Raw genomic sequence first — 12,586 nt, forward strand, 5'->3', positions numbered from 1 at the left:
TCTGGGGAGCTTCCCCATCTTAGTAATTTGTATATTTCTTTCTCTTGTTTTTAAGGTTACTTTTAAAAAATAGGTAGTACATGTACATGGTACAAAATTCAAAAGGAACAAAAGTTAAGTCCTACTTCTGCTTCCAGCTATCCATTTCCCCTCCCCAGAGGCAATCACTGACGCTGGTTTTTGTGTGTCCTTTTATAGGTATCTGACATCTGTCCAGATGTAGATGTGTCCCTTAGTCTCTCCTCTGCCCCCCAAACAGTATCAGGCTCTACAGACTGTTCTCCACTCAACCATGTCCATTTAACAATACATATTGGACATCATTCCATTTCAGTGCTTATCCAGTGATGTGATGCATAATGACGTTTCAATTAACAATGGACCATGTATACAATGGTGGTGCCATAAGATTATCATGCCATATTTTTACTGTAGCTTTTCTATGTTTAGATGCACAAACATTTCCCATTGTGTTACAATTTCCTATAGTATTCAGTACAGTAACATGCTGCGCAGGTTTCTGGCCCAGGAGCAATAGGCTATACAGTACAGCCTAGGTGTATAGTAGGCTGTACCATCTAGGTTTGTGTAAGTATAATACACTTCATCATGTTCACACAACAGCAGAATCGCCTAACGATGCATTTCTCAGATCATATCCCTGTCTTTAAGCAATGCATGATTGTAGTTCTAGCCTGAATTATGTTCTATTATATTGATGTACAGTATACTATTTAGCTAGTCTCCTTTTGATGGATATGAATTCAAGCTGTTTTCTCCTCCTTTGCTATTACAAACAATGCTGCAATGAATAATCTTCTATAGTATCTTTGGGAACATGTGAAATGGAATTGCTAGTATAAAATTTTGATAGATAATGCCAAATGGTCTCCACACGTGTTTACTAATTTTTATTCCTACCAACAATATATAAAAGTACCAGTTCCCCCCCGCCACTTTTGACAATACAGTATTTTCAAATGTTTTGATCTTTATCACTTAAAAAGTGATGAAAAATATACAAGTTAAAAAAGTGGATTTTATTGTAGTTTTATTTCACCTTTATTAAGAGTGAGGTTGAACATCTCTTTATGTTTACGAAGGCTTTTGTTATCTTCTCTGTGTAATCTGTTGTCTTTTGCCATATTTCTGTAGGGTTATGCAGTTCTTACTGATTTGGAAGAGCTTTATATATATGAGTAAATTAGCTCTTTACCTGTGATATGTATTGAAAATATATTTTCTCAGTGACTTGCTTTTATGATTTTGTTTTTTACCTTACTGAATTCATCTATTTTTCTGAAGTCTTTTCTTTAAATCTTTTATTTCATGGCTTCTAGGTTTTGTGTCATGCTTCAAAAGGCCTTCTCCACTCCAAGGTTTAAAAACCATTTCTCATCTTTTCTTCTAGTACTTTAATTTTTAGAAAAATAATGTAGTTATTTTTGGAATTTACTTTTCTATAAGAAATGGGGTGAAGTATCTTTTCCGTAGATGGCTCCTCAATTGTTCTTTAAGATTTATTTAATAATCTGTCTTTTCCCTAGGGAGTTTATTTTTAAAGTATGAAACAGTATTTAAAATGAGAAAAAAAAGAAAAATAACAAATTACATGTTTTAAAAAGCTGATGGTCACCACAAATATCACATAATCAAGAAAAATAACACAACATTTAAAATTAACTGACGCTCCTCTAGGATACATTTTACTGCAGAGAGCTTCCCCCCCAGCCGCTGAAAATGTATTATGTAATAAACGTCCAGTAAAATTCATGTTCTTGGTTCTGAGTTTAGACAAATACATAGAGTTGTGTAACCAGCCACCACATTCAAGATAGAGACCAGTCCCACCACCTCATAGATTCTCTCATGCTGCTTTGCAGGCAAACCCTCCCCTCCCCACAATCCCCCACACCCAGCACTGTTTTCCACCGGCACCCACCTGCTCGGTATTTCTGAGACTAGGTGACCATCTAGGTGATAAAGGTTCCCCAGGTGATTCTGATTTGAGTCAAGTAGGAGCTCCTGCCTGAGGACATTGCTTCTTAACTGGCAGGAACTTGGCCTTCGCCCTGCAGTAGACTCTGAGAGCTGTGAAAAAAGGCCTCGGACAGGTAATAATAATAGCTAACATTTCCTGGGTGCTTGCTACACGACAGGTACTGTACCAGGCACATTTAACGCGTTATCTCAACTCTTCACAACAGTTCCACAAGGTAAATCCATCATCCCCATTTTACAGATGAGGAGACTTGAGGCTAGACATTAAGTACTTTGCCCAAGATCACACAGCACCAAGATTGGTGGCACCAAGATTTGGACCCAGGCTAGATAATTGCAGTGCCCTTGCTCCTTACCCTCCACTAAATTGCCTTCCCCGCAAAAGAGCAGTACCCGCCCCGTCCTCCCCAGCCTGACAATGTGACAGTCACCTGCGTTGGCTCTCACATCCTCAGAAGATTCTCCTAATACAACTTGTTGCTTGGGAAATAGATGTTCCTGAAGCAGGGTTGATTCCCGAGGGGCTAAGAATGCAGAGTGAGCCCAGCTACTGGGATGAGCAGGGTAGGGGCCTGGGCTGGGGCAGGGGTGCTGGGAGACCTCTGCCTGTTTCTGTCTTGCTGACCACACCTTTCCTCTCTCTGCACTGGACAGACCCTCCTCTGTTTCTCTCCATCTGATCTCCTGCTTCCTCCTCTGGCTTTGGAGTACCTGGCTCCTCTGACCACCTCTTCCTAAGCCCCCACCTCCTCTCTCTCTCACCTCAGCTCGGTAAGAGGAACAGGGGCTTTGGGGTCTGGGCAAGGGGAAACATCTCCTGGTTCTGGGGAGTGGGCCCTGTGAGGGGTGGGTCCCACAACCCCCCTCTCCCCAGGAGAAGGCTGTAGAAGGTTTTAGGAACACCCCTGAAAAGGTAAATCCACCGGGGTTCTCAACCAGAGGTGCTACCACTCCCTAGCAGGGCATTTGGAAATGGCAGCTGTTTTTTAAAAAACTGTAATTGAATTATAGTATAGAGAATAGTGCACAGATCATAAGCTTGATTTTCACAAGGCGAATACACTCGTGTAACCAGTACCAGATCAAGAATAGAATATTACCAGCAGCGTATGTAACCAGTATTGGATCAAGAAATAGAACATTCCCAGAAGTTCCTCTTCAGGCCTTCTTCTAGTCACTGCCCCTGGGTGGAGGTGGGGCATGGTGGCATTTTTTGTTTGTCACAATGACTTAAGGGTTCCACTGGCACTGAGTTAGCAGGGTCTGGGGATGCTAAATGTCCTGCAATGCGTAGAACAGTCCTACAGCACAAAGAATCGTCCCGCCCAGGTGCACTGTTGAGAAGCACTGCCTGACAGGTCTGTGCAGTGACGGCCTGCGGTGTGGCAAAGGCCTGGGGGTGCAGCTGTGTCTGTGGGTCAGAGGAGGAGGGGTCTTCAGCGTGATGTGTCCACACTGTCGCCACCCTCCAGGCCTCCGGAACGCCCCCCGCTGCTGGGCAGTGATCCAGCCCCTGCTGTGTGCTGTGTACATGCCCAAGTGCGAGAATGACCGAGTAGAACTGCCCAGCCGCACCCTGTGCCAGGCCACCCGAGGCCCCTGTGCCATCGTGGAGAGGGAGCGGGGCTGGCCCGACTTCCTGCGCTGCACCCCCGACCACTTCCCTGAAGGCTGCCCGGTGAGTGCTCTGTGGGGCAAGGTCCAGGCTCTCTAGGCTGTGCAGGCCAGGCACAGGGCAGGGGCCAGCACGGAGCAGGGGAGCCCCCAGCCTTTTCTCCGGGGAGACCCCGAGCCTATAGCCATGCGGTCAGCAGGCCACAAACCCAAACTGTGGCTCCCTGGGATTCTCCATTCCTTTATCAAAGGGAACATGTTCAGCAAATATTTTTTGTGCACCCACTCTGTTGGGTGTTGGGGTGTTTCAGGCATCATGGATGACAGGAGCCTGTCCTCAGCACGTTATCTTACGTGTGGGGAGTCAAGGCTGCGCATTGGAAGCAGCCAGAGCCACCAAGACAGAGGACATGATCTAGTTCTGGGTGGTGAAGGGGAGATTGTAAATGATAATAATAACAGTAATAGTGATAGTAATAATACTATTACTGTTACTACATGCCAAATACCATTATAAGCCTTTTACATTTATTGATTCATTTAACCCTTAAACCATACCATGAGGTAGGTACTACTATCTTATAGTTGGGGAAACTGAGGTACAGAGAGGTCAAATAACTTGCCCAAGGCTGCACAGCCATTGAGTGGCCAGGCTGGGATTTGAATCCTGGAAGCCACCATTTCATGCTACTGGGTTCCTTTCACCAAACAAGGGGCTCGCCCCTGAGCTGCCTTTGCACCATCCCCTCCCCCGTCCCTCCCCGGTGCCAGAACGAGGTACAGAACATCAAGTTCAACAGTTCAGGCCAGTGCGAAGCGCCTTTGGTTCGCACCGACAACCCCAAGAGCTGGTACGAGGACGTGGAGGGCTGCGGGATCCAGTGCCAGAACCCGCTGTTCACGGAGGCCGAGCACCAGGACATGCACAGCTACATCGCGGCCTTTGGGGCCGTCACGGGCCTCTGCACACTCTTCACCCTGGTCAGCGGGATGGCAGGCCGGGTCGGGGAGGGGCAGGCGGCAGGGTACCGTCAGCCTGGGAAGTGGGAAGGGAGCCGGAGGGAGGGGGCCAGAAGAGGTGGGGTCCTTGGGGCAGGTCATGATCAGGGGTCTGGGCTCAGATGAAGGTGTCTGCTCAGTAGAACAACACTCACCTTGCAGAACCACATCTGTGGTTCTCTCTTCTAGGCCACATTTGTGGCTGACTGGCGGAACTCAAATCGCTACCCTGCTGTGATTCTCTTCTACGTCAACGCGTGCTTCTTCGTGGGCAGCATTGGCTGGCTGGCTCAGTTCATGGACGGCGCCCGCCGGGAGATTGTCTGCCGTGCAGACGGCACCATGAGGCTTGGGGAGCCCACGTAGGTGGCTTGGGGACCCCGAGGTGAGGGTGGGAGGAGGAAGGCTGGAATGTGTGTTTACCACAAAGGGGATAGGTTGTGCTTGAAACTGAGATTTCAGGGTAGGATTCAGCTCCGCCTGTTGCGCCCAGAGTCTCCAGTGTTAGGACCTTGGTTTCAATATCAGGACCTTGATTGTTTGCATCTGCTCAAAGGGGCAGCTTCTAGAGCCTCTTCAGGTCTGACCTCGGTCCTCTCTCCCAGCCCTGACTCCTGGGAAGCTCCAGACCTCAGCAGCCCAGGGTCTGGGGACAGGATGGAGGGAGTACAGAGTGGCCTCCCCAAGTGATACCCCACATGTCTGTGCAGCTCCAATGAGACCCTGTCCTGCGTCATCATCTTTGTCATTGTGTACTATGCCCTGATGGCTGGCGTGGTCTGGTTTGTGGTCCTCACCTATGCCTGGCACACCTCCTTCAAAGCCTTGGGCACCACCTACCAGCCTCTCTCGGGCAAGACCTCCTACTTCCACCTGCTCACGTGGTCACTCCCCTTCGTCCTCACTGTGGCGATTCTTGCTGTGGCCCAGGTATAGTGACTGGTAAGGGGCTGGGGACCTGTGTGGGGTGGGCTCCGGGGAGGGGGCCAGTGACTGACTGTCCCTTCCACCCCTTGCTGCTGCAGGTGGATGGGGATTCCGTGAGCGGCATCTGTTTTGTGGGCTACAAGAACTACCGATACCGTGCTGGCTTCGTGCTGGCCCCAATTGGCCTGGTGCTCATTGTGGGAGGCTACTTCCTCATCCGTGGTAAGTGAAGACCAGGCCAGGACCAGTCGGGCAATAAAATGTGCTGAGCACCTGCTATGTGTAAGTAGGAGCTTGGAGCTGCCAGCTCTGCTGCCTTCTCTCCGAGACCTCAGCTAGCTCATATAGGGCTTTGGTGCAGAGTAGAAGAAGGTGGCCCCCCGGGCAGACAGAGCACCCGAGCACTTGGACAGCACCTTTGTGCTGGCCAGAAAAATCCACTGTTTTCTCCAGAGCCTTGGCCCAGGGCTCATCTCCTGTCGAGTGGAGCTTTGGCTAGGTTCCAGCCCCAGTCAGCCCTTAGGTGGGTGCTGTGCGATCAACACCCTGAGTAACCCCTCTGTCCGCATGGACCAACTTGGGGCCTTTGGTCATGTGTGTGCACATTAATTTTATATATACTACCAATCTTTTGGAGCTTGGTTTCCATCTTCTTCCTGTCTCCAGCACACATAAACGTACAGTTTCCACAACATGCACGGAATTGCTGGTCCCTGACTTCCCTGTCTCAACCTGCCACCCCGCGATAAGCCTTGCTATCTGTTTAACCCGCTGTTCTTAGGTTTTCTTTCTCGACTTCAGTTTCCTCACCCTGAACTGTCAGCTCTCTGCCCAGCCCACGTCTTTCCCCGCTCTGTGGCAGTGTCTGTGCTGTCCTGTTCAGCAGCGCTGGCCACGTGTGATAAGACTAGACCAAATGGAGATGTGTCCTAAGTGTAAATACACACTGCCTTTCAAAGGCTTAGCATGAAAAAATAATGTTACTATTATTTATTATCATTATAATGGTAAGTTATTATCATTAATAACTTGTTACATGGATTACATGTTGAAATGATTATAGTTTGGATATGTTAGGTTTATAAGGCATATTGAGATTAATCTCACTTGTTTCTTTTTACTTTTATAATGTGGCTGCTAGAACAGGTGAGATCACGTATGTGGCTCACGTTATGTTTCTATTGGACAGTGCCGTTCTTGAGTCTTTGCTTTATGCCTTTTCCATCAGAACAGGTTTGACCGCCTTACTCAGGGGCAGCTGCGCCAGGACCGAGGCTCCCCCTCTCTCTTCTTGACTGCCCACCTGGGCTTTGCCCCGCTCATCCCAGTCCATGGCAGATCTGCCCCCAGCAGCTCTCTTTTTCTCCTGTGTCTCCAGTTCCTCAAGCTTTAAATCAGCACAGGAGCAATCAGACTTGGGACTCCAGGGCTGTGGGACCCTTCACCCGCCCCACTCTCCCACATACCCATCCCTCCCAGGACAGTGGCCTCACACCTTCTAATGTCTGAGATCTCTCTTCTGTTCAGGGGTCATGACTCTGTTCTCCATCAAGAGCAACCACCCCGGGCTGCTGAGCGAGAAGGCTGCCAGCAAGATCAATGAGACCATGCTGCGTTTGGGTGAGTGGCCTTGGGAAGCTGGTCTGACATCCTGGCCAGCCCAACACTGCACCCTCCTGAGGCTATGGGACCTGCAGGATGCAGTAAGTCAGTGGAACAAGTTAGCAGCCATGGGGACAAGGACAAGGGGGGTGTGTGTAGGTGGTAGTGATCATGGCAGGTCAAAAGAAGAAGGCCTTCTTGGGTGGAAGAATTCAAGTTCATGCCAAGAGTGTTTCCTGGTGCCCACTGTCCTCCCACTTGGGACCTCCCACAGTTGCCTCAAGTGCCTGTCTTGCTTTATTTTGGAGAAAGCAGTTCTTGAACTGAGCCCAGCATGAATTCACCCCAGCCTCAGCAGGCTTTCGGGCCTCGGGGCGGGGCAGCCAGCCTCCTCCCCACCGCTGCTACAGTACCTGGGATTAGTAATGTCCTGTCCTGCCCCTGTCCTCCACAGGCATTTTTGGCTTCCTGGCCTTTGGCTTTGTGCTCATTACCTTCAGCTGCCACTTCTACGACTTCTTCAACCAGGCTGAGTGGGAGCGCAGCTTCCGGGACTACGTGCTGTGAGTGAGGGGCTCGCAGGCAGCAGTGGTGGGAGCTGCAGCCAGGACTGCAAGGACAGCCCCTCTGCAGTGCAGTGGGGGGTTGCCAGGTCCCCGCCTCAGACAGCAGATTCCACTGATGGTGTCTGGGTGCCCGAGACATCAGTTGCTCTGTACTTTGCCAAACATGACAAACAACCTCCCTGTCCCTGCTCATCTTTGCCCTTCCCTCTGCACCCCTGCGTTTGTCTGGCTGGTGCGTTTGTTGTGATTGTCACTGTTAAGAAGCCATTTCATGTTTTGGCTCTAATTCTGTGTACTCCCCTACAGAGCTTAGTGCGGATCCCTGCACAGGAGTAGTTAGTTACCTCTCTATGATAGGTTAACAGCCTGTTAACGTTTGCTAGTTTTCCCTGTGTTTTGTGTCGTAATGAGGATGAATTGGAGGGAATAAGGCATCTCAGCTGCCGAAAAGTGCAGCACCTGCTGCGACAGGGACAGCAGTTCGAGTGCCCATTAAAATGGACACCAGTTCATGCCCTGACTGCTTCAGGCTCCTTCTTAAAGGTTCCAACTTCCAGTCTGGGAAGTTTTAAACCACAGCAGTGCCTGGGCCTCTCTGCCCCAGAGATTTGGTTTAATTATTTAGGGTGGGGCCCAGACATCTAGCTAGTAAAGCCTCCCCAGAGGATTCTAATGAGCACCCAGGATTGAGAATCAGTGCTGTGGGGCGTAGCTCTTTCTAAAGTCTTTGGATTGATTGGGCACCTGCCGAGTGAGCTCAGAGAGCCTCACTTGTCTACCATCCCTCACCATAGGTGCCAGGCCAATGTGACCATCGGGCTGCCCACCAAGAAGCCCATCCCCGACTGTGAGATCAAGAATCGCCCTAGCCTCCTGGTAGAGAAGATCAACCTGTTTGCCATGTTTGGAACTGGCATTTCCATGAGCACCTGGGTCTGGACCAAGGCCACGCTGCTCATCTGGAGGCGCACCTGGTGCAGGTGGGGTCAGCAGCCCGCAGTCCTGCCCCTCCCACCTTACTCTCAGCCCGGGATCCCCGTCTTTAGACTTTGCCTAGTCCTACTTCCAGCACAGTGGCTCACCACTGCCCCCTGGTGGCACCCCCTGTCCTTGGGAGGCCTGAGGCCTGGGCCTGTGGCCAAGTGCAGAGCCAGCTGCCCCAGCATCTTCTAAGAGTGGAGTGATTTGAGAGCTGGGCACACAGGAGCCCTGCATTCCAGGCCTACCTCTTTGCAGAGAAGTCCTCTACTCCTCGGAGTCCTTGAGGGACTTGAGGCCGTCGGTAGCGTCCTTCCCTGGAGGGCATGGAATCGCTGGGCCTTCCCAAGATTTGATGAGAAGCGGCTGCTCCTCCACGCCCCACCCGCACCCTTTCTGCTCTCAGGTTGACCGGGCAGAGCGATGATGAGCCCAAACGGATCAAGAAGAGCAAGATGATCGCCAAGGCCTTCTCCAAGCGGCGTGAGCTGCTGCAGAACCCCGGCCAGGAGCTGTCCTTTAGCATGCACACCGTCTCCCATGACGGGCCCGTGGGTGAGCGTGGGCCCCGTCCCCGTCGGAGCCGCCAGCCGCAGCGCCCATGCCACATTCCCTCCCAGGCGGGGCACCTAGATTGTTTGGAAGACCAGGCGTGAAAGTCAGGGTGCTCCCTCCTGAAGAATGCTCACGCTCATTCTTCTCCGGGCCCTTCCCAGCCCCTCCTTTGGGGAATTCTATCCCCTCTGCTTCTGCCCCTGGGCCTGCTTGCTCGTGCTTTGGTTCCAAGAGGACTCACCTCCCTCTCCTTTCTTCTCCTAAATTCTCCAGTTGCTCCCCCTGGGTGAGAGAAAGTTAGGGTTTCAAGAACTGGATTTCTGGCCTCTCGTTAGGCCCTTTGGGAACCTGAGGCCCCTCTCTTCAGATTCTGAATGGGTAAAGATCACGGTATTACAGGATGGGCTTTTTCTGGTGAAGCAGGAGGGACTGGCTGGAGGAAGATGAATGGGGCTCAGTAAGGGAGGAGTCACTGCCAGGGCTGGGGAGTCACTGCTCCTTCTCCTTTTCTTCCATTCCCATAGCGGGCTTGGCCTTTGACCTCAATGAGCCCTCAGCTGATGTCTCCTCTGCCTGGGCCCAGCATGTCACCAAGATGGTGGCTCGGAGAGGGGCCATCCTGCCCCAGGACGTGTCTGTCACCCCTGTGGCAACCCCAGGTATGAGGGTTCAGGCTTTTGGAGGAAAGTGGGGAGCCCAAAGGCTGGGGGTTCCTGGGGCACAGGGGCTGCCAGAGAGGCAGGAGGAAGGAAAGGCCCCGGAGGATCTGAAGGGTGGGCTGAGGCGCTGGAAATCTAGAGGGGTGGGTCCCAGCGCTCAAGGAGCAGGGTTCAGGGAGAGGAGGCGCGGTGTGGACAGAGCCAGGGCTCCAGGCTTGTGTCGTCTCTCCCCTTGTCAGTGCCCCCAGAGGAACAAGCCAACCTGTGGCTGGTAGAAGCAGAGATCTCCCCAGAGCTGCAGAAGCGCCTGGGCAGGAAGAAGAAGAGGAGGAAGAGGAAGAAGGAGGTGTGCCCCCTGGGGCCACCCCCGGAGCTGCACCATGCTGCCCCTGCCCCCGCCCCCAGTGCCGTTCCTCGACTGCCTCAGCTGCCCCGGCAGAAATGCCTGGTAGCAGCAGGCACCTGGGGAGCTGGGGAACCCTGCCGACAGGGGGCCTGGACCCTGGTCTCCAACCCGTTCTGCCCAGAGCCCAGTCCCCTCCAGGATCCGTTTCTGCCCAGTGCTCCGGCCCCCACGGCCTGGGCTCACAGCCGCCGGCAGGGTCTGGGGCCCATTCACTCCCGCACCAACCTGATGGAGGCCGAGCTCATGGATGCAGACTCGGACTTCTGAGCCTGTGGCAGGAAAGATGGGAACTAATACGTTCTGAGGCTCTTCCTCCTCCCTGAGAGTGCTTCCCTAGGGTCTTGTCTTCCAGAGAACCTGTGGGCCCGGTGCCCTCCCAGGAAAGTTCCGTACGTCTGGCTCCAAGCAGCGGGACTGTAGGAAAGAGCCTAACGTCTCCACGGGTGGGCCTCACCCCCGTGGCAGGGCTCTGGAGCTCAGGGCCCTTGTGACCCCCCTGCCAGCTGGAGTCTGGCTGGCAGCATCAGTCTCCAACAGGGTCATGGGTACGCAGAGCTTGTGGTGGGGCAGTAGTGGCCGAGGCAGGGGCGACGCTACCCGGAGTGTGCTGTGGTGTCCAGGGAGGCAGCCAAGCCCATGTCTGTCAGGTGAGGGCTGGCTGCTCTTTTCTGGGCCAGTGGGTGCCCTTGCCTGGCACTCTCAGACCAAAAGTGTTTATTGTGTCATTAGTCCTTCGTCTGAGTAGGGACAGGGCTCCCTCTTCCTCTTCTAGGTGGTTGTGGGGCTGGAAGTGCCTACTCCCACAGGGGCCAGAACCTCTCATGACAGGTGGCCTCACTCCAAACCCACCCTCAGTTCTCCTCCATCTTCTTCCCCTCCCCCATTTCAGTTCGGCCAGGCCAGCCTCCTCCTGTTTCCTGTTTGTTGATTAGGACCCAGAACAGCAGCACACACACTCACCCCACCCCCACCTTGTCACTGAGCCCGTCTCAGGTGAGAGATTGGTTCAGCTCTAGCGCCTCGGCCTGGAGTGGATGGAAGCAGTGAGTGACAGGGCCTCGGAGAGACACTTGTTATCTCTTCCTCATACCCATTCGGGGGGGGGGTCCTCTTGACTTGAGGGGCTACCCTGGGAAGCTGCTGTAGCTTCAGCCAGGCAGGAAAGCTCCCTTCAACTTCCACAGCCAGTGGGCGAGGAGATTCCCACCTTTCATAACCTCCAACCACGTCCCCAAAGCGCCACTTTCAAGAACCAGACAGGAGGAAGCCGTGGAAGCTGGCTGGGTTCCCTGTTGGGGGATAGAGAGGGGGAAAAGAAATATAAGCAGTAAATAAAAGGTTTTTGTATAAACTTTAGGTGTGTTTATTTTCCACAGGCCCCAGTCCTGGCTTATTTATCTGGTCCTGATGTCTTTTGTCTTCCACATCCTCCTAAAGGCTGTTCTGCAGGTCGAGAGCTTGGTGCTAATGAGGTCACCACCGACAGTCATGCTTCAGGCTGACGGCAGCTTAGTGTGCTGGCTGTCCTCCTTGTCTAGTGGGCTCCACGTGGACAAAAGCTCTTCTGTGGCCACAGCAGCCTCACTGAGCACACACACAGCTTGCCCCTGGAGTGACCGGAAGCAGGGTGGCCAGGGCACCTCCTGGCGATCCTGGGCCCCACCTCTGGGGGCCTCTTGCCTTCTACCAGGTACGTCTGTCTGGCCAGGTGCATTCTGATCCACAGCTTCCTCCCCTGGCCAGTCAAAGGAGTTCAGGCTTCACCAGGGAGGCCTGTTAGCCCCACTTCCTCTAAAACAATGTCAGCAGAAGACTGGGAACCGGGTCCCAAGGACTCAGATGTGCAAAGGACATCCATGGAGGAAAGGGAGTTTGCCCACAGACCTGGAGGATGTTGTGGACTTTTTTTTTGGAGACGAAGTCTCTGTTTCCTGGGCTAGAGTGCCGTGGCATCGGCCTAGCTCACAGCAACCTCAAACTCCTGGCCTCAAGTGATCCCACCTCTGCCTCCCAGAGTGCTAGGATTATAGGCATGAGCCACTGTGCCCGGCCTGTTGTGGACTGTTCGCCAGGCTTGTTAGGGCAGTACCTTTTCTACTGCTGCTCGTGTAACTAGACACAGCACTTTGCCCAGAGCCAGACTCCAGGAGAAGGAAAAGGGAAGCACTCACATGCTGATTGTATTCTGGGCGCTTGACATGGCATTACTATACCAATAACAGCGAACTCTCAGCGAGTGCTTGCTAGGTGCTCCTCCAGGCTCCTCACCTGCAGCAACT

At 52.6% G+C, this 12,586-nt stretch overlaps 1 protein-coding gene across 1 annotated transcript in view; it reads left to right on the forward strand.

The window, feature by feature from the left end:
• Positions 1-11,658, forward strand: part of SMO (smoothened, frizzled class receptor) — a 20,164-nt gene extending 8,506 nt beyond the window's left edge. The window contains exons 2-12 of the mRNA XM_012664806.1: positions 3,474-3,679; positions 4,387-4,596; positions 4,804-4,976; positions 5,325-5,544; positions 5,640-5,763; positions 7,069-7,161; positions 7,598-7,706; positions 8,504-8,689; positions 9,094-9,242; positions 9,767-9,901; positions 10,141-11,658. Coding sequence (XP_012520260.1) covers positions 3,474-3,679; positions 4,387-4,596; positions 4,804-4,976; positions 5,325-5,544; positions 5,640-5,763; positions 7,069-7,161; positions 7,598-7,706; positions 8,504-8,689; positions 9,094-9,242; positions 9,767-9,901; positions 10,141-10,574 — 2,039 coding nt within the window. The 3' untranslated portion in view covers positions 10,575-11,658. The remainder of the gene's footprint in view (positions 1-3,473; positions 3,680-4,386; positions 4,597-4,803; positions 4,977-5,324; positions 5,545-5,639; positions 5,764-7,068; positions 7,162-7,597; positions 7,707-8,503; positions 8,690-9,093; positions 9,243-9,766; positions 9,902-10,140) is intronic.
• Positions 11,659-12,586: the final 928 nt, after the last annotated feature.

The sequence above is a fragment of the Propithecus coquereli genome, unplaced genomic scaffold, assembly GCF_000956105.1.
Source record: "Propithecus coquereli isolate 6110/MARCELLA unplaced genomic scaffold, Pcoq_1.0 Scaffold91, whole genome shotgun sequence".
NCBI lineage: Eukaryota > Metazoa > Chordata > Mammalia > Primates > Indriidae > Propithecus > Propithecus coquereli.